General features: G+C 44.0%; 1 protein-coding gene across 1 annotated transcript; it reads left to right on the forward strand.

Moving 5' to 3' along the window:
- The first annotated feature begins 15,603 nt into the window (after positions 1 to 15,603).
- Positions 15,604 to 17,249, forward strand: LOC119660348 (lysosomal aspartic protease-like). Its single transcript, XM_038068842.1, has 6 exons — positions 15,604 to 15,751; positions 15,853 to 16,043; positions 16,113 to 16,231; positions 16,300 to 16,564; positions 16,626 to 16,924; positions 16,990 to 17,249. The coding sequence occupies exons 1-6, from the start codon at positions 15,690 to 15,692 to the stop codon at positions 17,146 to 17,148; spliced, it is 1,095 nt and encodes a 364-aa protein (XP_037924770.1). The 5' UTR covers positions 15,604 to 15,689; the 3' UTR covers positions 17,149 to 17,249.
- The last annotated feature ends 8,940 nt before the right edge of the window (positions 17,250 to 26,189 follow it).

Here is a 26,189-nt window from a genome sequence, read left to right on the forward strand (position 1 = left end):
TCTCTTTTCTCTCGTTTTTAAGGTTTTGTGTAAAACAAAACCTTATTAAAATCGATTCCCTATCTGTCTATCTGCCACACGCACTTATCTCGAAAACGGCTAAACCGATACAAACGAAATTTGGTGGACAAATGGGAACTATGAAATCCCACGCATATAGCGAATGGTATAAATTTGGGTAGAGTTAAAGGGGGGCTCCCCAAACATGCAAAGGAGGGATTAAAATAATTTATAGTCGTGTAGGGTATCAAATGAAAAGTCTCGATTAGTACTTTCCGCAACTGATATTAGTTTAGCCGCGAATTTCAAAGGGCGCGAGTGAGGAGGCAAAATGTACGCACTTAAAGTGAGACAGGACTCATTTTCGGAAAGTACCCAACCCAAAAATTCGAAAAAAAATCAACATAGTGCGCTTAAATGAAAGCTAGGCCTCAAAATATGTCCCATTCCGATATTTTCTCAAATAAAGTTACTAACAGTATATTACCAACTTCTAGAAATTTGCTAAAAAGTTCATTTTAGGACTACCAAATTTATTTCGCACACACATGCCAAATTTCATGGAAATCTGGCCATTAACGCCAAAGTTATAGCAGTTCAAACTTATAAATTTCGTGCGGCCTTTTGGTCGCTTATCGTTGGCTTCGATGTTCAGACCAATATTGGCAGGTGTATTCCCGTTAGGCGAATTACGTGACCATACCATCGAAAACGCCTCACACGCAATTTTTCCACGATCGGTGCAACCCCATGTCGATCGTGGATATCCTCCTATCCTATCCTATCCTACCAGTGCAATGCAACATCTTCGTTTCCATTACTGCAAGACGCTTTTAATTATCTTTTATAGTCGTCAAATATTCAGAACTATAGAGAGCGGCAGACGAACGATATTGCTGCTGCCACTTCATCGCATTAATGCGTCAAGCAATTTCAAAACGCAGTTCTCCATTGGCTGATAACATTGACCCAAGATATTTAATTGGCTCAGTTCTGGGCAGGTTATTGAAGCTGACAGCACTGAGCAATTTAAATATCCCAAGTCAATGCTGTCAGCCAATGGAGAACTGCGTTATGCTTCTCACATAGTGAAACACAAAACCTTTTATACCTGAAGCGTCAAGCTTCCGGTTTCCTGACTTGTTTTAATATTCTCTTGACCAAAAATCGGGAAGTCGCCATCGGAGCTGCTATTGCCCCTTGGCGGGAATTGGAGCGGAACAAACCAAATTAACTGGGTGCGCTTATCAAGGGAAAACGAAATATCTTCCGAACAATATACGCCCTGATAAGTAGCATTAAGTTGTCCTATATTAGGGCACTGGGGGAGAAAATGTCCAAATATCAAATTAAGAATGAAGAATGTGTTAGCTCCTCAAGGCAATGTAAACGAGAAAGCATTGGAACGAAGTAGGACATTATCGTTATCGTGATCTGTCACGCAAGTTGCTCGTTCCGGCATAACACTCCACGTTCAGCTGAAAATAAAGGGGGTTTTCAGAGAAAAACCAGACGTACGGCTCCCTGAACCCGCCTGCCGCAAGTAAAAACGGATACGTCGCGCGCCTCTCTCCCTGGTCCCGCTTTCTTGCTGGACGAAGGGCTTTAGTAGAGCCAAGGAGACCCGTTTGACCGCCCCCGTGGCGTTGAGACTATAATGATATCGGCCGACTTCAAAGGGGCCCTCATAAGGCGACTGCAGCGGCTTGCCAGGAGCGTCCGTCCTAATTAGGACATGCGTACAAGATTCGAGATGCCTGGGCACGTCAGTCACGGTTTTCGCGTGATTAGCGGGTGGTGGCGGCTCCACCTTTGGCATTGTGTCCTTGAATAAACGCAACAGACCGGCGGCATAAGAGCCCGCTGCATGGTCCCTCCAACTCCAGGCCCAATTCACTTTACCCGGCATCACAGCGGATGACGTTCGTTTTAATTACACGCTGTTCGGGCTGGACGAGGAGGCAGTTGAGCTTGTCTCCAACGTCCTCGAGAGCTACTCTTACAGGCAATTAAAAGAGCAGCTCATAAAACGCCTGTCAGTAAGTTAGACGGCTTAACATAACCACTTGTCGGGAGTTCTGCCAGCTGCTACCCAAAATGCAGCACCATGTCCATCTACACCACCATCTACGACCCCTTGAGCCAGCGCTACTACCTGGTCGATAAAGGTGCTGAAATTTCGGTTCTCCCCGTATCCCGGCATTATAAGTTAACATCACAATCGTTAAAATTCGCGGCAGCAAATTCTTCGGCCATCCAAACGTATGGCTACAGGCAAGTGGACTTGACTTTAGGACTTCCACGAACGTTTTCTTAGCGCTTCATTCTTGCAGACATCAGTATACCCATCTTAGGCGCGAATTTGCTATGTCGCTATGGATTGCTGGCGGATATATACAATAGGTCCCTCATTGATCGCACGACTTCCCTTAGGTCATAATCTAATCTTGCTCACGCAGCACTCATTCCAGCATTTTTGAAGACGTTGCGAACCGACGTATTCGCGCACTTCTTGAAAAATACACCAACATCACTACCGAGCGTAGCCTCCCTGAGATGTTCAGCACCACATCAACACTCCTGGCTGCCCATTTTTCTCTAAGGTGCGTTATTTGTAGACCTTCAGACAGTTATCGGTCTTCCTCACATCACATGGTTCCTAAACCCCCCCCCCCCCCCCCCCGTTTCCACGATTCTAGACCATCACCATCCCACTCATTCACCATTTTGCGCACTCTATCGTAAACTGCCGTATTTTCTCGACTTTCGACTTAATCAAAGCATACCATTAGGTCCCTGTAGCTCCCGACGACATTCCGAAAACGGCAATATGCATACTTTTCGAATTCACTAGGATGACTTTTGGACTGTGTAACGCGGCGCAAACCTTTCAAAGATTCATCCACTCTATGCTGCGAAACCTTCACTTCTGTTTCATATATTTCGATAACGTTCTGGTCGCGTCTTCCTTTGAGTCTGAGAATTTAGAGCACCTCGAGTGCATTTTTGAAGGTCTCCTTAAGGCCGGTCTGATACTAAACGTTGAAAACTACAAATTCCAACAATCGCAGGTGAAATTTTTCGGCCACCTGATTACCCCTAAAGGCATCCAATCGGGCCCAGTCAAGGTGGAAGCGTTTTAGAGTTTCCCGCTTCCGAAAACTGTTAAGGATCTGATAAGGTTCTTGGGCGTTGTTTAAGCGATTTCGCCGGATTTTCTCCAGCAGCCGCATCTTTGGAGCTAGCCCCATGGAACCTAGACTGCCTGCGCATTTAACCTCTTCCGTCGTTACATCACATGCTATGCAAATGGCCTGTTTGGACATCGCGAGATTCTTTTCCGCCATTGCATCAGCATGTTACTTACTAAATGGTATATTTGGCCTCGGCATGACTTTCTTCCGTGTCATCAATTCGCAGCGCAACAGCAGGTGTCGATTTGCCGCCAGCAAGAAAATTTATAATAATAAACAAGTGTTATTGTGTTGTGTACAAGAACACTTTCAAACCAATGTGTAAACACGGAAGGGTCAAACATAGGTGACTTAAAGAATAGCATTACTTTTAATTTTTAGTAGTCAAAAAGCCTCTGAACAGAAATAAAGTGTTCTAACCGGGAACACTTTATTTCGCGCGATAATATCTTCAACTCACTTATAGAATTAATTAGTGAAATTGTAAAAAAGAAAAAAAGTAGAATATTGTGTTGTAGAAATAAAAGGTTTGTAGAAGTGGAAACGCGAGTGTTTTTTTTAACTAAATCCAAGTCAATCTACGTAAGTATAATTCCTAACCTTTTAGCCTTTTCTGTTCCAGTAGTTTTTGATTACCCCATCGTTCCGAAGTTAAGTTTCCGCAGCCCGGAACGAGAGCAACCACGGTCCTCTAATTAAAAATCCAGGAGCTAGTGCGCGAGCTTGGCCAACGCCCAAGCAGGGTAGCCCATTGGAAGAGGCCGTTTAGGATATCGCCGAAACAGGCATGTTAAACTTCAATCGTAATTTCTTGCTTAATATCGCCCACCATCAATCGATCCTAAACGCCTTTTTGTGTGGGAAGAAAACCAAAGGCTCCCGTCTGATTGAGTGGTTCTTAAGGAGTCTGCACTGCCTTGAAGTCTCTCTTTCGCTTTCCCGTTCCTCACAATATGCTTAAAAGATCTCATTTCGAACACTTAACGAACCTCTCTCCTTTATTTGCTACTGCCTCAACCAATACGTTGTGCGTTCGCATCGCAACATATTAAAAGTTCGATGGCACTTTATTTTGCATTTGTTACCAGAACTCTTAGCCTTTGCGTCGTTAGAGGACACAAGGAATCATAAGGCAAATAAACAGAGACAACTAAGATCTTTTTCATCTCGCCATTAGTCTGGTATTGTGAAATGATCGAAACTGTGCCCTGGGAACAAAGCTATCTCGGCCTGGTTGCCTGTAACAGTATTGACATCAAGATATAAACTCGCAGTCTCATAGATATTTCATCGCAAAAGATCCTAGCCCCTCTACTAATGCCACCGATTCTAATAAATAGAAATGACTCTTGAACCAGAACAATGTAGGAGTAGCAATGCAACTTTGTCAGCCTTGTTGTCAGCAGATCCTAGCTTGGGCATGCTGCAGGTTAATTGGATCTTTTATGTTTTTCACATGAACTTCATTTAATGTGGAATGGAAAACAGCTAGAAGCGTACGTCACACCGGCGTGTGATCAGGTCTCCCTCACACCATACCGCCAGGGACTCGATCCCCTCATGTTTAATTTCTCTGGCAATAGCCGCAACCCGAGGTACAGTAGGTCCCATGTCCTCATCCATGAAAGGACTCATCCAATCACACAAACTGGCAATAAGTCAGTTCCGTTCTTCTCTCTGACTTTTCTTTCAGCCTTCTGTTCCATAAATAGTGTAGTAAAAGTTACTAACAAGTTAGGATTTACTCTATAGTCCCTTCGACAGTCCGAGTACCCATAAGGAGGCACCGCACCGCGGCACCGAAGATACTGCAATTTGCTCTTTCTTGTGTGAATCGAAGACCGTCATTGTTTTTCGGTCTCAAAATGGAGATGATGATCTACAGTTTCCTGCACCTCCTCCGAGACCGCGTATAATATGGTAGAACGTATCACTTCGGCCGCGGGTCATCTGCGCTGTATCCTGGACCTCCAATGTTAGGCATCATCCGTGCCAAAGATACGCTGGTATTTGCCGCTTTCTCACGGGCATAGTCTAGATGTCCCTTGAAATTTATCTTTTCGGCAATCATCGCCCCCATGCATTTAATAACCGGCTGTGATGTTGTGACCACCAACACGAATACTAATCGTATTCCTCTTCTTACGGTTAGTAATCACGACCGCCTCCGTCTCCGCACCCTCAAGCTGGACCATCTCAAGCCGCATTTTAATGGCGCTGATGGTTTCGCTGGCTTACACTTCAACATCTTGAGGTGACGACAACCACGGCGATATTCTCAGCAAAATCGAATATCGTAGCCTCCTTTGGTATGGGAAGGACAAGGATCCCGTTGTACATCATATTCCACAGGAGTGGGCCCAACACTGAGCCCTATGGTACTCCCCCGGTCAAGGTGGACCAATTAGGTCCTTCATCCGTATCGTTCCAAAATGTCCTTTCCGAGAAGTAACTTTCGAAGTACTTATTGTAGCTCAGGACACTCGCTTAAGCCAGTGAGCTTTTTATCCCTTTACAGCTGGCTGAACTGAACGCGTTTTTTTCCAATGTTATCACAGCATAACAGCCATTATGTCTTGGACATTGAACTTGAACATCGCAGTTACAGCGTCGATCGTTGAATGAACTTGACGGCTTGACTTCTATGATAGCGAAAAGTCAATTCTAAATAGTTTTTCCAAGCATTTTTCCTTCCGTGCCTATAAGACAAATCGAGCTTGGTTGCTTATTGGGCTAGTTTTTGCCACTTCACTGATCGGAGAAATCCAAGTATGCCTCAAATACGCTGATAAACCTCTCAAGTCTGGCCTTAACTACGAGCTTAAGCGCCAGCAATTATTTATACTTTTTGCGCTCTGCGGGGGAGAAGTGCCATTACTATATCAACCTGCGGGCAAGTCAGTTGTGGTGTTCTCCCTCTTATCTTCTTCATAACAATCTGCTTCTGCGCAAAGTTCTTCGAAACATTACTGGTCCGTATAGTTTGCTTAAACCTGCTTCAAGAACTCCCGAATACTTCCCGTTTCGCCGCTTCAGCCTGGCAACATTGCATGCTCCCGTTATGCGCCTCGTCATCTGTGCTACCTTTTCTGAAGCAGTTGCATCGGGATCGCGGCCTCCCAGTAGCACCTCTGCGAAAGTAACCCCTTCAAGGATGTTGAACGGATCAGCCCTGACTTCCGCGGGAACACACTACGTCGCGTAACCCATTTTCAATCTGGAGGAAAATTGCCTGGTGGCCGCTATGATTGCAGTACTCACTGACAAACCAGACCATTCTCCTTGCCAATGTGACACGCACATATGTCAACTCGACGGACACATGCTCTCTGAGTCGGTAAACGACCCAACCTATTTTACTTTTCTTGCCGCCAGCAGTTTTAACACTGCTTCAAACGGCAAGCTTATAGTTGCCGTTTGCGCGCCTCCACAAACCTTCCTGAGCCCTATGTTGTATCACAATCTCCTACTTCTTACCCCGTACTTGTGCCTCTTCCTCTAAAGAGTTCTCCACCTTGCCGAAGAAATTTTCAGCCGTCTTATCCGGAGACTTCTTCAGCTCTAGCATCAATTCCGGATGGATTTGACTATACTGGATCTACCGGGTTATGCCATATCTTTTTACAGATGATGATCAATTTGGACGGTAATTTTCTTTTGGGAGTCGCTTTCTTCTTTCCGCTAACCTTGGTCCATACTTCCTGGCTTCCTTTTCTATTTTCCGGGGAAAGGTCATTCGCCTTTTCGCGTCCGCTCTTTGGATTTTGAAAGCTCTATCGTCCGGCGGTTTATCGTCCTTGGCACTATTGTGCACAGCACGAATGGCTCTGACCATGTTTTGTGATTGTGTTGATCCTTTTGAATTCGTACAACTCTATTATTTTTCCCTCCGAGTAGAGCGAATGACGATCCGTCCGTATTCAGACACTGTCTCTCTGTTTGTTTCTCCCCATTTGCTCTTCCACATTTATTAACTCTAAGGGAGCTTCCCAAATGTCCATCCATCACCGTCAATGACTTCGGAGGAGATCGTGTAGCTTCTCCTAAATGGATCAGGCTCCATTTTCTGCGAGGCCACTCGACCTGGTCAACCTACTCACTACAAGCTGACGAATGACCAGTCTGTGAAGCATCTTACGGCGCCTTTGGAATAGGCGTTCTCGGGAGTGATTTACTTCTTTTAAGGCTTCTTTCTCCAGATTACTTGTAGTATTAGATGCAACGGTAACCAAGTACCACCAGTCGAGGGATAGCGACACCCCGGAGCCTGCCTACGCACTCCTCGAAGCGGCCAGTACTGGAGTTCCGAGCCCCGGCACCGTAACTTTTATTCTCCTTCATTCTTGCGTATTGATTTCTTGTTCTAGGTGTCCTCCCATAGCTATTTTTGTCCACGGGTGGATGTTTTTCTACCCACCTAAACAAACTGCGCATAAATATGCACATGCACACCTTCAATTGCGTACCAGTGCAGGTTCATAAGCATCCGCCGAAAATTCCTTATCCGCACGAGGGGACGTGGATGATAGAAGATCTGGCAACTCCTAACAGGTCTGTCTGTCTATCTGTTTGTTTTCTCTTTTTTTTCGAAGGTAGAAATCTTCCATAGACCCTGGTACACATGTGCCAGAGCACGGGATTTTGGCTTACAAGAAACACCCCCTAACTCCTGTCTTCCTCCCCGGGAAACCACCATAAAGTATTTCGTCCCGTGGTGGACATGGCTCTAGCCTCTCCCTTCACCCATCAATTGCATTCGCAACCGCGCCTTCATCGCTCCCTCTGCCTCTTTCAACTTACACTGAGTCCATCCTACCATGTCGTTCACTGCATTTCACTTCTCCTAGCACGGAAGCTTTTTCCCAATTATATTTTCCGTTGCTACTGTTCCTCCCAATGACTCCTTTCGACTCTTCCTTTCCTTTGCGAATCTAGGACAATAGAAGAAAACAGGCTTCGGGTCCTCCGGAATAAAGTCGCAGCTGGGACAGTTGGGTGAACTGTCCAGCTTATACCTTCACAAGTATTTGTGGTATCCGCTAGGTCCGGAAAAACTGCGTGAGATCATAATTTATCTCACGACGCATTCTCTGCGTCCACACCTTGATGCTGGGAATCAATCTGTGGGCCTCTCGACCCTTTTCCGCCCATCCCCACCGTTGTGCTTAACGATTCTTCTTTTTTGGCATTTTTCACGTATCAATTAGAGGAAGAATCGGGTCTGAGATGGTTCTATCACTACAGCACACTCTTAAGGCGCTCATCATGCTAACATTCGATGCCTTGGTTCAACCTAGCATCTATCATCACTCCAAGATACTTAATTACTGATTTTGAAGTGATCATACGCTTCCCCATCCTGATACGGACACTTATTTCCTTACGCCGCTTCGTGATAAGCACTGCCTCTTTCTTTTCCTTTGCAAGGCAGGATCTACATCCTTCAGCCACTTCTTATAGCAGTCATTGCTTCGGATGAATACAATTTCACATTCGCCAAATCTTTTGCAACAACAATCACCACTATGCCATAGGCGTGACCCACTATTATCGCCTCGCTACCAACTGGGATGTTGAAAACGTCGTTACACATGATGTTCCATTGTCTGCGTCGTACCAGAGCCTTCCATCTGTTGAATAGCTGTCGACTAGCACAGTTAAGTCCTTTTAAAGTTCCAACTGGCCGAATTATACGCATTTTGCACGTCCAGGGTAATTACAGCACAACACTTGCTAGAACCACCTCTTCCATGCATCACATTTTCAGAAAAGCCAGTGACCAGTTTGGTGACGTCGACGGCTGATCTGGCCATACAGAAGAGACACTTCATAGCCGGGAGCAAACTCTTGTAGATTAATCGCTCCATATTTTCCCTATAGTGTTCAATAGACAAGTCTGTAGAAAGATTGGTGTCTTTTACACGTCTCGGGGAAGATCCAAGCATACTTGACATATCTCTACGAATATGTCTGGCCTCAACTTAGCGGCTAGCGTAAGGGCTTTGTTTGGTATGCCGTCAAGGTCAGGCGCTTTGTTGTCTCCCAACATACAGTAAATCACCAGTACTGTTCATCTGTCCATCAGTCTTTGTCTATTTGTTTGTCACCCACAATCTCAGAAACAGCTGTACCGATTGTCACGTAACTTGGACAGAAAGTGGGAACTGCGAACGCCCCCATATGCAGTAAGGTTCACTTTTGTACTATGAATTTGAGGCCGGGTCCACATACATGCAAAAAAGGCGTTTACAATTTTTTTCACCGAATACAGCATCTGATGAAAGATCTCGATTAGTACTTTCCGAAACCAGTCTTAGTTTTGAAATTTGTTGGAAACCGGGGAGTGCGGTTGGTCAAAAGTGACGACATTCTCAGAAACCACTCAACCGAAAAATCTAAAATACAGCTTGGGCAAGTTAAGAACTTACTTGTTGAGAGAATGTCACAGCTCGGGCTAAAAAATGTGAGGTCTGTATACAGTGACGAAGTGACATCGAAAGGAGAAACCTGCACTGCATAAAAGGAACACCTTAAATTGGAATAATTTGGTGAAGAATCCATTGTGAGTTTGACAAAAGCCAAGCGGCCACAATGCGTCTACCAGTGAAAGGCAACGCTGAAAGTGTTGTCGGCTGGAAAAGTTCGAATGGGATGAGGTTTGTGCCGTCGGAGAGCAGATCTCATTAAAGAAGTGCTTCAATTAGCTCATGTTTTGGCATGGCATGCACCACGGGCATTGAACGGTCTAGTCTATCTAGAACGGCGATCAGCCAAACCAAACAGATAATAGTAGCATATCAGAAAGAATGTGATCTGTTTAACTCCGTCATCGGATCAGTTGGAGGCGAAAGGCACAGAAGACCAGGATAGTGTGACTACGAACGCTGCGTACAGAAGAAAGGAAGTCAAGCTAGAGTCTACTCACTCCTCTCCGGCAAGGTCCAGGTAGGCAGGTAGACAGGGTTAGTTTTAATAAATAAAAATGTCGCACACTCATCTTCAAACACAAAACAAGTCGGAATACCGGAAGCTCGCGCTTCGGGTGTAAATGTTTTGTGTTCATCTTATGTAAGAAATTTCAACGCACATGTTTCTATCCATATATAGCTACAAATCCAACATATTCCTTCATATTTTTCCTAACTACGAGACATACGTACATATTATAGCCATAGATATTATCCTCACCCTAAACTGCCTATTTCCGAATACTGCACACATATATGCACATATCAATAAATTGTTCGTACTCATATTTCCGATTTACTTCTTATATCTATCTGAATTAAGCACTACCCGCAAACTTCATTAGCACGCATATACTATATACCTACATACAGTATGCAAAATTCGTATTCGTACACCCTATATTTTCCGGGTTTTTGGGTTATTTCTGAGAAATGATAGAAAATTCGTTCAATCTTATATAACGATTTTTTACATAAATATGTATGTAGTTGGTATAGAACATTAATCTTAAATTTTATTTACATCCGTTTGTTCAAGAGAACAATTTCCAAATTCAATCGAAGCAAAATTCGTATTCGTACACCCCGACTAGCGGCTTGAACTCAATCCCTGTACGATATTAATCATTTTGCACTGTAAAATTCTAACGGTAAATTCTTGAAAAAGTGTGGTTGACAGTTCAAACTAAAGTGTTTTGGGAATTACAAGTAAAGAGTTAATTCTTTAACAAATTTTCCAAATGAGTCGAAAAGGTAGTGAATTTTCGAACAGTGATCGTAAGATAGTGATACAGCTATACAAGGATGGTAAATCCTTGAGACAAATTGCAAAAATTATGCATAGGAGTTACTCGACAATTCAATCTGTAGTAAAGATTTACAATTCGTCTGGTAGAATCGAGAAGAAAAAAAGAAATGGAAACAGATTAATTTTGTCAAGGAGACACCTATCCTTTGTTCGGCGTGTTGTTCGACAGGATAACACGATAAGTGCAGTGAAATTAGCAGGACTTTTGCAAAACCAGTTCCAAATTAAAATTACACCCCAAAGTGTTCGGAATTATTTGCGTAGATTCGGTATACAGAGCCGGACTCCCGCTTCTAAGCCATTTATCAATAATGTCAATAGAAGAAAACGGTTAAACTTTGCAAAAAGATATCTAAACAAGGATTTTCGTTATTGGAAACGAGTAATTTTTTCAGACGAGTGCAAAATTAATCTAAAGTTGTCGGACGGACGGGTTCGTATATGGCGAGAAAAAAATACGAGGCTATATCCGAAAAACATGCTTCCTACATTTAAGCATGGAGGTGGTTCGTTGATGATTTGGGGATGTTTTGCAACTTCTGGTGTTGGAAACTTGCATTTTATTGATGGAATAATGAACGCGAAGCAATATGTGCAAATTCTTAAAACTAATTTACATCAGAGTGCACAAAATTTAGGAATTCGTAGGAAGTATATATTTCAACAGGACAATGATTCGAAGCATACGGCACTTCACACGCGGCTTTGGCTACTCTAGAATTGTCGAAAGTGTTTAAACACGCCTCCACTGAGTCCTGACGTTAACCCAATAGAAAATTTATGGTCTATTTTCAAGAAGAATCTAAAAAATTACAGTATTAGGAATAAAGAAGACCTGAAAACTGCCTTGCAGACCAAATGGCAAAATATTTCACCGAACTTAACCCAAAAATTAGTTAAATCAATGCCAAATAGGCTTAGAGCAATAATAAAACAAAAAGGATTTCCCACGAAGTACTAACACTATATTTCTAGCACATTTGTTGAAGTCTGTAGGTGTACGAATACGAATTTTGTTTTGAGTTTTATGTGAATTACTGTTTTTATTATTAAGTTTAAAATATATTTTATACTTGTTATTATGTACATGAATTAACCTCTTCATTTGCTATAATAATATACAATTTATTTATCTCTTAATGTTATATTTGACTTAAAAATAACAAATAATAGGTAAAAAAATGGGTGTACGAATACGAATTTTGCATACTGTACATACATGTTTGGTTGGAGTAACTGACATTCATATACAAATGACTAAAAAACTAAAACAAAATAATTCTTTCCGACCCCACTCCTTGTGGTATTGACGAATTGATATGTGATGATGACGTCATGACGGTTGTAGAGTGCACAAAATTCACAAAAAATTGTAGTTTTACCCCCTATAACTTTGTTAATATTAGTTGGATTTTCTTCAAACTTGACCAAATTGTGCATTATGTTCTTCATTATACGCATGCCAAATTTTGTACTTCTGGGATGAACATAAGGAGGGTGCCGGGTAAATTTCCAAAATGTGGAAATATACTATTATTAACTTTATTTGTGCAGATATCGGAATCGGATATATTGTGTTTTGAGGGCTAGATTTTGTAGAGATCCACCACTGTGATTTTTTTCAGATTTTTTGGTTGGATTGGTTCTAAGAACGAGACCTGTTACACTTTTTGATGGTCATATTTTGAGCCCTCGCTCCCCAATGTTTCACCCAGTATCAAATATTGCACCAGTTTCGAAAAGTACTAATTGAGACCTTCCATTTGATACCCCACATGGCTACATTTGAACATTGTGAAAAAAAATTACATCCTCCATTAACATGTATGGGGAGCCCCCCTTTAAACTTAATACAAAATGTCACCACTTATTGCATGTAAATGGAATACCAGAATACACACTCTCACCAATTTTCATGCCAATCGGTCCAGCTGTTTCCGAATAAATTGGGTTTGACAGACAGACAGCGGAAGCCCGCAAAAAACTCAAGCTCGCCATCCAAAACAGCAAGAGGGAATGCTTTAAGGAGCTCTGTTTAGAAGCGGACTTCCCATGGGGGAGTGCCTATAGAATCATGATGCTGCGATTCAGAGTTCGATCATCTCCACAGATCACGTGCCCTTCACTCTTATTAAAAATTAACCAGGGATTATTCCCTCAGCAAGAGGAGGGCATAGACAGCTTCCAGCACCTCTGAACGACACGGCAATACCGCCAGTCACCAGTGACGAGCTGCTGGAGATCTACGCTAAGATAGGAGATAACAAAGCTCCAGGTCTAGGGGGCGTGCCGAATAAGGCCTTTAAGCTTGCCGTGAAATTCAGACCGGACATGTTCGCTGAGTTGTTCGAAGTGTGCATGTCCGAGGGGATATTTCCTGCATCATAGAAACGACAGAAGTTGGTGCTACTGCCTAAGGCTGGCAAACCTCCAAGTGAGCCAACCTCCTACAGACCTATTTATCTTTTGGACACTTTGGGCAAAATGCTAGAGTGAGTAATCTATAATAGATTACTCCCGGTTGTTGAGAGCCAGAGAGCTCTCTCAGATCGGCAGTATGGGTTCCGTAAAGCCAGATCAACCATTGATGCCATCAAAATGGTTACTGGCTTGGCCGAAGATGCAGTCCACGGAAAGGGCAGTACTAGCAAATATTGCATAATAGTGACCCTAGATGTGAGAAATGAATTCAATTCGGCCAATTGGAACCTAATACGGAAATTTCTGGCGAAGATTGGTATTCCCGCTTATCTTGCAGCTATTATCAACAGCTATTTACATGAACGGAGGTTTTGGTATGACACCGATGACAGACTCCAGGAGTACGTTGTCTCCCGGGGGTCCCACAGGACTCCGTACTGGGCCCACTGCTGTGGAACATCATGTACAACGATCTTCCCCTTTCGGAGGAAGCCACGGTGGTGGCGCTGGTTGTTGTCGCAAAGCATCTCGAAAATGCTGGCTTATACTCATGCGAAGCGATCAGTGCTGTTAAGGGCTAGCTAGAGAGTTCTGGTCTGACAGTTGCCGAGGAAAAAACGGTAGCGGTCCTCATCACCAAGCGCCGTAAAAGAAATTTTGCCCGTACTCAAATTGCGAATCATATTATCACTTCTAAGCCTGCGATTAAATATTTGAGAGTGAAGATGGACTTAGCTATAAGCCACACGTGCAGTATGTCTATGACAAAGCATCCACTGCGAGTGTGCCCCTGGCAAGAATGATGCCGAACGTGGGAGGGCCACGGCATGTTTCCAGGTTGCTTTTAGCTAGGGTAGTGAGTTCGCTCCTGCTCTATGCGGCTCCGGTTTGGGGAAAGGCGTTGCAGGTTATATTTAACGCTAACAAACTGAGTTCAGTCTACAGAAGAACAATCCTAAGGGTCTGCTCGGTATTCAGGACTGTCTCAGATGATGCAGCATTCGTCATTTTTGAAACGATGCCCGTTGACATCTTGGCAGATGAGATGACGAATTTATAGATAATGCGAAGTCTATCTCTCGTTCATCGCAGACGAAGAACGCAGAAAGGGAGAGATCTCTAAATAGATGGCAAGAGCGTTGGGAACGCCCGGGAAAGAGTCGGTGGACACACAGGCACATCCCTGCCATCAAGGAATGGTGTTAGAGACGGCACGGTGAGATTAATTATAATTTTGCCCAGTTTCTCACGTGGCATGGAGGGTATCGCAGTACCTGTTTAGGTTTAAACTGGATGCCTCGCCCGATTGTCCAGACTGCGATGGAGTCCCAGAGGACCCAGAGCATGTATTCTTCCACTGTTCTGGGAGAGGTGCTCGTACCAGAGAATCTGGTGCGAAGAATGCTAGCATGTCAGGAAGACTAGGATGCAATCAACTGCATGGTCGTATCTATCCAGAGCACACTGCGAAAAGCAGAGGAGACCAGAAAATCGCGGCTACGTACGCCGCGTAGAGACGAAAGGGGACCAAGCTAAAATGAGCTGACCCCTCCCCGTGATGTAATACCGTACGGTGGTTCCACGGGGTTTGGGGGAGTCGGGGGTAGTTTTAGTGGGTAAGAAGTGCCTTTTGAAGATTTCCACCTCCTCAAAAAAAACTGACAGACAGGCAGACATCGACTCGATTCTAATAAGGTTGCTTGTTTCACACAAAACCTTAAAAAGACAGACAGACAAACAGTAAACCGATTTAAATAAGGTTTTAAATTTCAGGATACCCTGTATGCTTCCTTGGTTTGTAAATTGGTAATATGTTTGGCAACAGACGCCTAAATCAGGCATAACGCGTGAACAATGCCTTGACGGTCTGCTCCCTCAGATTTAATCGATTGTATCCAATTATTTGAAATCTGCTGATCTTGAAAATATAACCGGAAATTGTCGAAATCGATTGTCTAATCAATTCTGTTATCTTTTATTTTGGTAAAAACAAAAACACTTTCCACAATATTATAAAGACAGAATGGAAGCTTCCCTTAAGCCTAATGAACTTTCAACTGAAAGAAGTGGGGATTTTCCGATCATGTCAATCATATCTTCAGTTCAATCACTAATCACTTTTAATATCTCCTTTCGAAAATCTTCAGTGACTACACAAAGTCCGCGGCTTATCAAACTATTCAACGGACCTTGATAACAGATTTTTGTCACTATAAAAGACCAGGCAATCACAGAGTCTTCACAGTATTTGAATAGTAAGTTTAGACCTGTGAATTTGCGAATACTAAAGTTATTAAAATGTTCACCAAGTTATTTATTGCATTGTGTATTTTGGCGGTTGTTAACAGCGAATTACTTCGGTAAGGGCTTTTATTTGCTTAGAGTCAAAAGGAATTATTCTCGGCTATATATTTTGTTGTTCGATAATTTTTAATATTTTGATATTCCTTGAAAATTGCAGCGTTAAAATACAAAAGGTCAAAAAATCCCATCGCAGTCGTTCCGCAGTTGAAGGATTATACAACAGTGGCGACGTTAGCTATTATGGTCAAATATCTATTGGCACTCCCCCACAACCCTTCACGGTTGTCTTCGATACTGGTTCATCCAATCTTTGGGTACCATCAAAAGCCTGCAAATCATCAGCATGTGGTAAGTACAGTACCTGAAATCCATCCTATATTACTCAGCGAGAAACTCAAACTTGATTTCCTCTCCCAGCCCCTCATAAGAAATACAACAGTGCAGCCTCATCTACTTATGTCAAAAATGGACAATCCTTCTCCATTGCCTACGGAACAGGCAATTTGGTCGGCTACCTTTCTCAAGATACTGTAACAGTAAGTGATGATAGAAGCAAACATATTTGCTTCCTTGGACCTTAATAATATATTACAACCTCCGATAGGTTGCCGGTTTGCAAGTTGCAGGACAAACATTTGCTGAAGCCACCAACCTTGCATCCTTCTTCGCCAACATGGAATTCGATGGTATCCTTGGTCTTGGATACAGTTCCATTTCTCAAGATAATGTAACACCTGTTTTCTACAACATGTACAGTCAAGGACTGATCTCATCTCCTGTATTCTGTTATTACTTGAACCGTAACGCAGCTGACGTTAACGGAGGTGGCGAAATTGTTTTCGGTGGAGCTGACCCAAACCACTACACAGGTAAAGCCTTTAAATAGAGCAAACTGACAGGAAAAGTATACTATCTTCTCAATTCTCCTAGGATCTTTCACATTTGTGCCAGTTGATGAACAAGGATATTGGCAATTCAAAATGGATGGTGCCTCCATTGGCAGCTATAAGTTCTGCTCTGGTGGTTGTCAAGCTATCGCTGATTCTGGAACTAGTCTTTTGGCCGGTCCTCCTTCAGTTGTTAATCAAATCTTCAGTTTAATTGGAGCTTACGAAAGTTGGACTGGTGAAATGGTTGTTGACTGCAGTAGCATCTCAAGCTTGCCAACCGTTTACTTCACATTGGGCGGCCATTCCTTCCCATTGACAGGCGAGGACTACATTATTCAGGTAAGAAAACCTAGTTAACATTTTCTAGAATTGTTCCTTTGAAATTACTGTTAATGTATTTGTAGACAACCAATGCTTTTGGATCTGTCTGCGCCGTTGGATTCTCAAGCAACCCAGATTATGGTTATGGTCCAGACTGGATCCTTGGCGATGTTTTCATTGGAAAGTACTACACCCAATTCGACATGGCCAATAATCGCGTTGGCTTTGCCACAGCTGCTTAATAATTCAGAATATACATAATTGTTCTAGTTCTGAATCGAATAAGGTACAGAATACCACATAAGAGTATCTCAACTTCAATAAAAGGATTTTTTTCAACAAATTTTTGTTTATTTTTTTTCCTTTTACTTAATGGACTGACAGGGAAGGAGCCCGTATTCAGGCGATACGTTGGCTCCCATAGCTTACACGAAAAATCAAATGATAACGGACTGCGGATTATTCAACTGGCAGTGTCACACGAAATGGTTGTTGGAAGTACCTGGTTTGCGCGGAAAGCGGTCCACAAACATACGTGGGCCTCTCCAGACGGAACCACTTTCAACCAAATTGACCACGTGTTGATCGAACGCCGCCACCTCTCAGCCTTGGTGAATGTCGGAAAATATAAGGGGGCCAATATAGACTCGGATCACTATCCCGTTGGCATGTTGTTCCGAGCTCGAATAACAATACCACCTAGAATCCCCTCTGACAATCAGGTGAGACTGAACACTGAAGCCATCCACAACACAACCCTCCGCGACACCTGTAAGAGGGAAGTGGATACCGCAATAACTGCAGTCGACAGAGGACCTGGAGATGAAGCGTCAACAAATGATCTTCACAACCACCTGAAGAACGTTATCATGGATACGGCCACAAACATACTTGGCCCCAGCCGCAAAAGGAGTTTGAACGACTGGTTTGACGATGAATGTAAGCTAGCAACGGAACGGAAGAATGTCGCATACCGAGTAATGTTGTATTCTCAAAGAACGCGAACACGCGCAGAGACTTATCACGAACTCAGTCGAGCGGAGAAGCGACTTCACAGACGGAAAAAGCAAGCCTGGGAGAACCAACAAGTATGTGAACTAGAAAAGTACAGGGAGCAACCGCACCAGGCGCGAAAGTTTTACCAACAAGTCAGCAGGATGAAGCCTTACACACCTTGATCTTCATCCTGCCGAGACAAAGAAGGAAATCTGATTTCCGACAGAATGGGCATATTGGAGCGATGGGTTCAGTACTTTGATGAGCTACTGAACAACCAGAACATTGGCGAGTTGGAGGTCCCGCCAACTGAAGACGACGGACAAATACTGCCACCACCAAGTTTAGGAGAAACAGTCCGTGCAATTCATCGGCTAAAAAATCATAAGTCGCCAGGAGCCGATGGAATTACAGCCGAATTAGTTAAATATGGAGGCGAGCAGTTACACCAAGTTGTTCGTCAACTTGTGCTCAAGATGTGGGACAGCGAATCAATGCCTGACGATTGGCAACGAGGCATTATCTGTCTCATACATAAAAAGGGAGATATCACACAGTGCAGCAATTATAGAGGTATCACGTTCCTGAGTACCATCTATAAGATATTCTCCACTATCTTGCTAGGCCGGATAGCCTCATACGCCCAGAACATCATTGGCTCATACCAAAGAGGCTTCACTCCTGGCAAATCAGCATCAGATCAGATTTTCTCTGTGCGGCAAGCGATGGAAAAACTGTTGGAATATGGACATTAGTTGCACCATCTTTTCATCGACTTTAAAGCCGCCTATGATAGCATAGCCAGGGTAAAACTGTACACGGCCATGAGAGAATTCGGTATCCCGACGAAGTTAATAAGACTGACTAGGCTGACTCTGACCAATGTGCGAGGCCAGATAAAAGCAGCAGGATCGCTCTCAAGACCATTCGACATCAACAACGGTCTACGACAAGGGGTTGCCCTATCATGCATCCTCTTTAACCTGGCCCTCGAGAAAGTGATCCGTGATGCTGAGGCAAATGTATGAGGTACGATCCTCTTTAAGTCCACCCAACTACTGGCCTATGCTGACGATATCGACATCATGGGAAGAACCATCCGAGACGTACAAACTGCCTTCATCCAGATCGAGCAGGCGGCGATGGCCGCGAGATCTTGGGCTGCACATCAATGAAGGCAAGACAAAATATATGGTGGCAACGTCAGCACCGAAGACAAACCAACCAACAACCTCAAAGCGCACTGGTCAAACATGAAGAAGAATAAGGATAGGAGAATACAACTTTGAGACCGTTGACAATTTCTTCTACCTAGGGTCGAAAATCACAACCGATAACAGCTACGATGATGAAATCCGCGCACGGTTGTTGTCAGCCAACAGAGCCTATTTCAGCTTACAAAGACTGTTCCGCAAGAAAAATTGCGAACTCTTGGTTTCGTTGAGAAGAATCCTCCAAAGAATTTTTGGCCCCTAAATGAGAATGGACGGTTCCGTAGCCTACACAATTAAGATATCTAGGAGCGATACCATGACCGTCCGGTTGTGGATAAAATCCGGCTCAATAGGTTACGGTGGGCGGGTCATTTAATCCGTATGTATGAGGATGATCCCACCCGGAAAGTCTATAAGGGCAATATCTATGGTAGAAAAAGGAGACGAGGCAGACCCTGCCTAAGATGGAGCGATGCCGTAGGTCAGGACGCCACACAGCTTTTAGGGATATCGAATTGGTGGACCTCGGTGCAAAACCGGGATGTCTGGAGTTCCGTATTAAGGCAGGCCTAGACCGGATACCGGTTGTTGCGCCGTTGATGATGATGATGACTGACATGAACTTTTCAACTCTTCACATCCATTTTAAAGTGTAAATGGCTACGATATTGATTTCATAGTTATGGTATAAATTTTTAGTGCTGAGGATATTGCGGAGAGGGACCGCATGTCGAGATAAGTGTCTGCCTGCACAGTTCATAAATGGTGAAAGCTCGTTTCATCTTCTCCCCTAAATGTTTGTTCCAAAGTAGTTTCTTGTCCAAAATAACTCTTAGACATTTAAATTTTGCAGTTCTCACAGTAGTGAGTCGATCAACATTCTGCCGTGAACTGACCAGAGTATACCTACTTGGAGCAGCCTCTCTTTGTTTATCCTGTTATATATCGACCAACACCCACTTCAGCACACAGCAATCTCTGCTCTAACATAGCATAGATCCACTTATTGCGTACCATCGACAAAATGCTCTCTGCCGGCACCTAAAAAGTTTTTCAAACGGCCCACAGTCAATTGTCCTTCAATCTCCATGAACACCTCCATTGCATAGTCATCTTTCTGTGTTGCATCCTCTATAGTTGAAACCAAAGAAGGGAAAGCAGGCTCACAGGACTTCCCACGTTAGTAAGCTAGTTGGTTTTCATTTAGCGAGTGGGACCTTAGAGACTCTCCAAACCCATCAGCAAAAATGACATCAAGCTGATCTGTCTGAAGATCCTTCGATTTGAATTATCAACTTTTCCAGGCCTATAGTCCCCTCTCCTTTGCGGTTGAAATTTCCTTCTGTCAAGTCTTCCTCTTCCGTTTTCTGGAGGAATTCGACAATAGTACCATCGACACCTGACAGTTCTTCCCATTATGGGAGTTGCTGTAACCTCCTTTCTGACTAACCGCGCCGTAGACACTGAATGCAAGCTTTCCAGTGAGACTTCCAAAGTCCCTCCCCTGGCCGCGACTTAGTTGCTCAACATCGCAGATGGATTCGAAGTTTATGGCTTCTTACCGCTTGGAGAGTTGAAACCGTTGCTTCTATCTTCACGTGTTTTGGAAACTTTTAATGTAGTAGCGAACTAGAGGCTACCCACCACGGCAAGGTAATATCCGAGGAAGGAACAATGAACTAAGTTTTAACCCCCAGTAAAATAGAAATTAAATGCTGAGATGAAAACAAGAGATATACTTCACTATGCTTTATCCTAATCTTTCTGGTGGCAATGATCCCAGCATGCCACTAAGAACATCTGTTAGGAGTTAAAGAACAATCAATCGGATGAAATAAAAGGAAGAGGATCTGATGACAAGACTCTGAAAAGCAAAGATTTGAGATCCAATATTCGCTCCAATTGGGTTATTGAGGAGGATAGAACATCATCTGATTGGCAAAAAAAAACACAATCATTCTAATATAGAGTAAGTCGATGAAACGGACGCTAAACAGATATGAAAGGTTTTGTGTATTGCTTATATAGGCATATTTGACTGATCATTTGTCCCATTGGTAGCTAGCTCGTAATGTTTATGCATTTAGTTTGTCGAATAGTTTAACTATAGTATGGTGCCCACATTCAAAGCCGTAGAATACAATAAATTTGGACAAAATTGACAACTTTGATCTATTACAACTTCGTTAGTGAGAGTGCGATTTTTTAGGGCGTCCACCTCAGTCGACGCGGCAGGACAGGCCCCGGTCCTGTCGAGAAATGGGCAACCGTTCTTGACGCATGGATGGCATTAGGACGTAAGTAAGTTAGCCCGAACAAAACAAATACGTGTCTCCATGCTAAGTGTTTGCCCCTCGGGAAAGGCGCATTGATATCTGCGCTCTCCAAGAAACCCGGTGGTCTGGTGCCAAAAACTGCGACACTGGATGCGAACGCGGTAAAAATGGCTATAAACTTCTCTATTCTCGTAGTCCAAACACTCAATACGATGTTGTCATCTCAGAGGGTTTCTGTGATGCTGTTAAACGAATCGAACGATTTGATGATCGGCTGATGAAGCCCACCAAGCGTTCGCTGCCACCCGAGCGGACCATTACAAAAATTTTTACGATAAACTGGACACTCGGGATAGCGAGACAGACCTGTATCGACTTGCTAAAAGCCGACACCAACGCACTCTGTATGCGAACACTTCTGTTGCGTTAATGACAAGAGACGTACTTTACTTACCAACCGTCGAGCCGCGACGGATAAATGGCGAGAATACTTCGAGCAGATTTCAACGGAAGTGGAACTACAATAGTCACGAAACCTTACCAGGGGTATACTGGTACCATGGGAACCGGGAGATCCCCTGAAGTCACATACTTCAGGTGAACTCCGGTTGTATGTGCGTTCCGCTCGGTTGATTGCGATTGGCCCAACAGAGACCTTCCTTCCTTCGGTAGAGATTTTGGTAGGTCTTGCATCCACCAGTATGAATGCTGAGCCATGCACTCGGTATAGACTGCGGTTGTGGGAGTTTCATGGTGGTTGTGGTTATGCCTACATCGCGGGCAGAGCTCCTCGGAGCTCAAGCGTGGAGTTGCACTGTTCAACTCGGGTGCCGTATCCCTTAGTTGCGGCAGAGGTGTTAGATAGGCCTCGCATCCACTGGTATGAATGCTGAGCCTGCACTCAGTATAAACCAGTACCGCTGCGCCAGTCATGGCGGGCCTCTGATTGTGGTCTCCAAATTAATCCGTTTCCGAAGATGACCGTGGGATTATGCCTACACGGCAGGTACTCACGTTAAGCTCCCAGGACCTTCATGTCAGCGGAACTGAAGTCGAGGAGGCAATAAAAAGAATGAAATCGGGGAAAGCTACAGGACCTGACGACATCGCATCTGAGCTCTGCAAAGCGAAGAGCTGGAATACAACACTGTGGCTTATTGAATTCTTGAACCGGGTTATTCAGGAAGGAGGAACACCATCTGCTGAAGAATGCTTTCTTCACAACCGTGTTCGCGAAATCGTTCAAATAACCTTGATTCAAGCTGGGTTTGTCAAGAACTCTGGAGCTACTGATGCAATGCATGGACAAACACCTTGACCTTGTGCCACATGAACTCACTTGGTATGGTATGATATGCCCTAGGTTCAATTGCTCTGCCACGATCCAAAAATTAAAGTTCCAAGTGTGGCAGCTGTTTCAAAACCGCTTCTTTTTTCGGTCGGTGTTCATCAAGGAAGCACTCTTTCTCCACTCCTCTTTCCTCGGGTTGTGGACACTGTCAGACGGCGCATACAACGTCCAGCTCCCTATACACTGGTTTATATAGATGATGTTTTCCTAGCAACTAATAGCAACTTGTCAAAAAATGGAATGTTTGCCTCATGTAACACGGTCTCAGATTGAATCTAACTAAAACTGAATTCCTGGCGACCGATCCCCATGAAACAAGGACTATGGCTGTCAATGGTAGTACCCTGCCCAGAACTAAGCGATTTAAATATCTCGGGTCAATGCTATCAGCCAATGCAGAGCTGCATTATGAAATTGCTTCACGCATTAACGTAACCTGGATGAAGTGGCATTCCACAACTGATGCTCTTTGTGATCGTCGTGTCAACGAACGTCTCAAATCTAAAATTTACCGCAATGTCGCTCGTCCCGACCGACTACAAAAGACAGTGAACGCTGGCTTGCGATGATGGAGCGGACGATGTTACGTTAAACTAATGGCGTGACATGCCTTGACCACATCCGAAATGCGATAGATATAGGATTGCATCGATGGTGAAACAATTGCAAGACACGCGTCTTCGAAGGTATGGTCACGTTATTCGCGCTAATTAGAATTCAATTGCCAAGATTGGCCTAAACACCGAAATCTATGGTTAGACACCAAAGGGTCGGCCGAAACAATGGTGGCTTGATACGCTAGATGTTGATTTGAAGGTCTCACGACTACTTCCAAATAATCATCATCCACGACGCAACAACCGATATTCGCCTTAGTAAAGAACTCCAGACGGTTTTGCGCCGAGGTCCACCAATTTGATATCCCTAAAAGCTGTCTAGCGTCCTTACCTACGCCATTGTTCCATCTCAGGCAGGGCCTATCTCGTCTTCTTTTTCAACCATCGGTATTGCCCTTATAGACTTTCCGGGTGGGATCATCCTCATCCATACGCATTAAGTAACCCGCCCACCGTAACCTATCCACAACCTGACGGTCATGGTATCGCTCATAGATTTCGTCTTTATATAGGCTACGTAATAGTCCATCCTCATATAAGGGTTGATATTGTTGGATGGTTAGTTCTTGGTGCTGACGTTGCCACCATATATTTTGTCTTGCCTTGATTGATGTGCAACCCAAGATCTCGCGCCAATCACCGCCTGCTCGATCTATATGAAGGCAGTTTGTACGTCTCAGGTCGTTCTTCCCATGATGTCGATACCGTCAGCATAGGGCATGGGAGGACTAACAGAGGATCGTAGCCCTCGCATTTATCTCAGCATCACGGATCACTTTCTCCAAGACCAGGTTAAGGAGGACGCATGATACGGCTCCCTTTGTTCGTTGTCAACCGTTGTTGATGGTAAATGGTCTCAAGAGTTATCCGGCTGCTTTTATCTAGTGTCGCACATTGGTCTCATAGCCGTGTACAGTTTTAACCAGGCTATCATAGGTGGCTTTAAAGTCGATGAAGAGATTTTGCAACTGATGTTCATATTCCAAGGTTTTTCCATCACTTGCCGCAGAGAGAAAATCTGATCTGTTGCTGATTTGCCTGGAGTGAAGCCTCTTTGGTATGGGCCAATTATGTTCTGAGCGTATGGGGCCATCCTACAAGCAAGAGAGCGGAGAAAATCTCATAGATGGGACTCAGCAAGGTGATACCTCTATAATTGTTGCACTTCATGATATCTTTTTTTTATTATGTGTGGGATAGATAATGACTCGTTTGCAGTCGTCAGGTCGTCTTACACCTTGAGCATCAGCAGATGAACTGCTTGGTGTAAATGGTCGCCTCCTTATTTAACCAATTCGGTTGTAATTCCATCTGCTCCTGGCGACTTATAATTTTTAAGCCGATGGGTTGCACGGACTGCTTCTTCTACACTTGGTGGTGACAATATTTGTCCGTCATCTTCAATTAGCGGGACTTCCAACTCCCTGATGTTTTGGTTGTTCTGCAGTTCATCCAAGTAGTCAACCCATCGCTCTAATATGCCCATTTTGTCGCAAATCAAATTTCTCTCTTTCCCTCGGCAGGATGAGCATCGAAGTGTGTAAGGCTTCATCCTCGTAACTTGTTGGTAAAACTTCCACGCCTGATGCGGTTGTTCCCTGTACTTTTCGAGTTCACAGCCTTTTCGGTTGTCTCATTCTTCCTTTTTCCGTCTGTGATATCGTTTCTCCCCTCGTCGGAGTTCGTCATAAGTCATAAGTCTCCCCGCGTGCCCGCGTCCTTTCAGAATGCAACATTACTCGGTATGCAGCATTCTTTCGTTCTGTTGCTAGCTGACATTCATCGTCAAACCGGCCGTTCCAACTCCTTTGCGGTTGGAGCCAAGTATGTTTGTGGCCATATTTATGAGGTGATTGTAAAGATGTTTTGTCGATGCTTCATCTCCAGGATGTCTGTTGACTGCGGTTATTGCGACATCCATTTCCTCCTTACCGGTGTAGTGGAGGGCAGTGCTGTGGATGGCTTCAGGTGAAGATGCAGTGGGCTGCACTTTCCTTTCACTGGGATTAGAAACCGATATTTGTAATGCAACGTTCCCAGGTCCAAAGTAGAACCTCGATCCTTCTTTATATCCCGGTCAGGAAGACCGATAATAAGGAAAGTTGCCGCCTATCGGCTCTCTCTCAGTCAGGTCCAGGTGCAGAAGTTGCTCTGGACGTCAAATTATTCCGGAGCATCAACACCATTATGCTTGAACGATGGAAGTTTAAAGACCTTCTTCAAGGCTAGTAGTGCTACCTCCAACACGGGGGCCAGAGCGACAATTCATGCTTTCATCGGTGAAGTTTAGGCATAACACTCTACGCTATACAGTTACGGTTCGAAAGCAAAGCTTGATGTCTTGCGATGATACCATCCTTAAAGCTAATAGAAATTTCCTCTAACCTGCCCTCCCCACTCGCTACCATAACTAGATGGGCCTCGACATACAAGGCCCTTTCATCGGTTTCGACACTTAGCTATTACCGGACAAGCCATTTTTACTGGCCTTTAAATTAAGGATCGCTGTCGTTTCAGTTCGCCCTCAGCACAGATGCCCCAGACGATCCTGTCCCCTTAACATCGGTACAACCCGGAGTTGTTTGTTTTGGCCGGAGGCCGTTTACTCGAAAGCGGTTTGCCTGGAGCATTATTCGGTGCAAAGGTGATTTAATCGGTGGCAATTAGGGAAATACTTATCTGTGGGTAAGACCTTTGCGTCAATAAGAGGGCACTGACTGAAGGCTAAGGTCTAGAGTGCAAATGGAACAGAACTGCTTCGGCTGGGAATGGATGATAATTGAATGAATGGAAAGCTTGAGCCTAGACTCAGGTTCTCCATTGATTGAA

The sequence above is a fragment of the Hermetia illucens genome, chromosome 6 (genome assembly GCF_905115235.1).
Source record: "Hermetia illucens chromosome 6, iHerIll2.2.curated.20191125, whole genome shotgun sequence".
Classification (NCBI taxonomy): Eukaryota; Metazoa; Arthropoda; class Insecta; order Diptera; family Stratiomyidae; genus Hermetia; species Hermetia illucens.

What these genes read in the sequence shown, in the direction of transcription:
- LOC119660348 (XM_038068842.1), top strand. Translation starts at nt 15,690, where the DNA reads ATGTTCACCAAGTTATTTATTGCATTGTGTATTTTGGCGGTTGTTAAC. An exon ending in GTTAACAGCGAATTACTTCG is followed by an intron (nt 15,752 to 15,852) that starts GTAAGGGCTTTT and finishes TGAAAATTGCAG; the next exon opens with CGTTAAAATACAAAAGGTCA. An exon ending in TGACCCAAACCACTACACAG is followed by an intron (nt 16,565 to 16,625) that starts GTAAAGCCTTTA and finishes CAATTCTCCTAG; the next exon opens with GATCTTTCACATTTGTGCCA.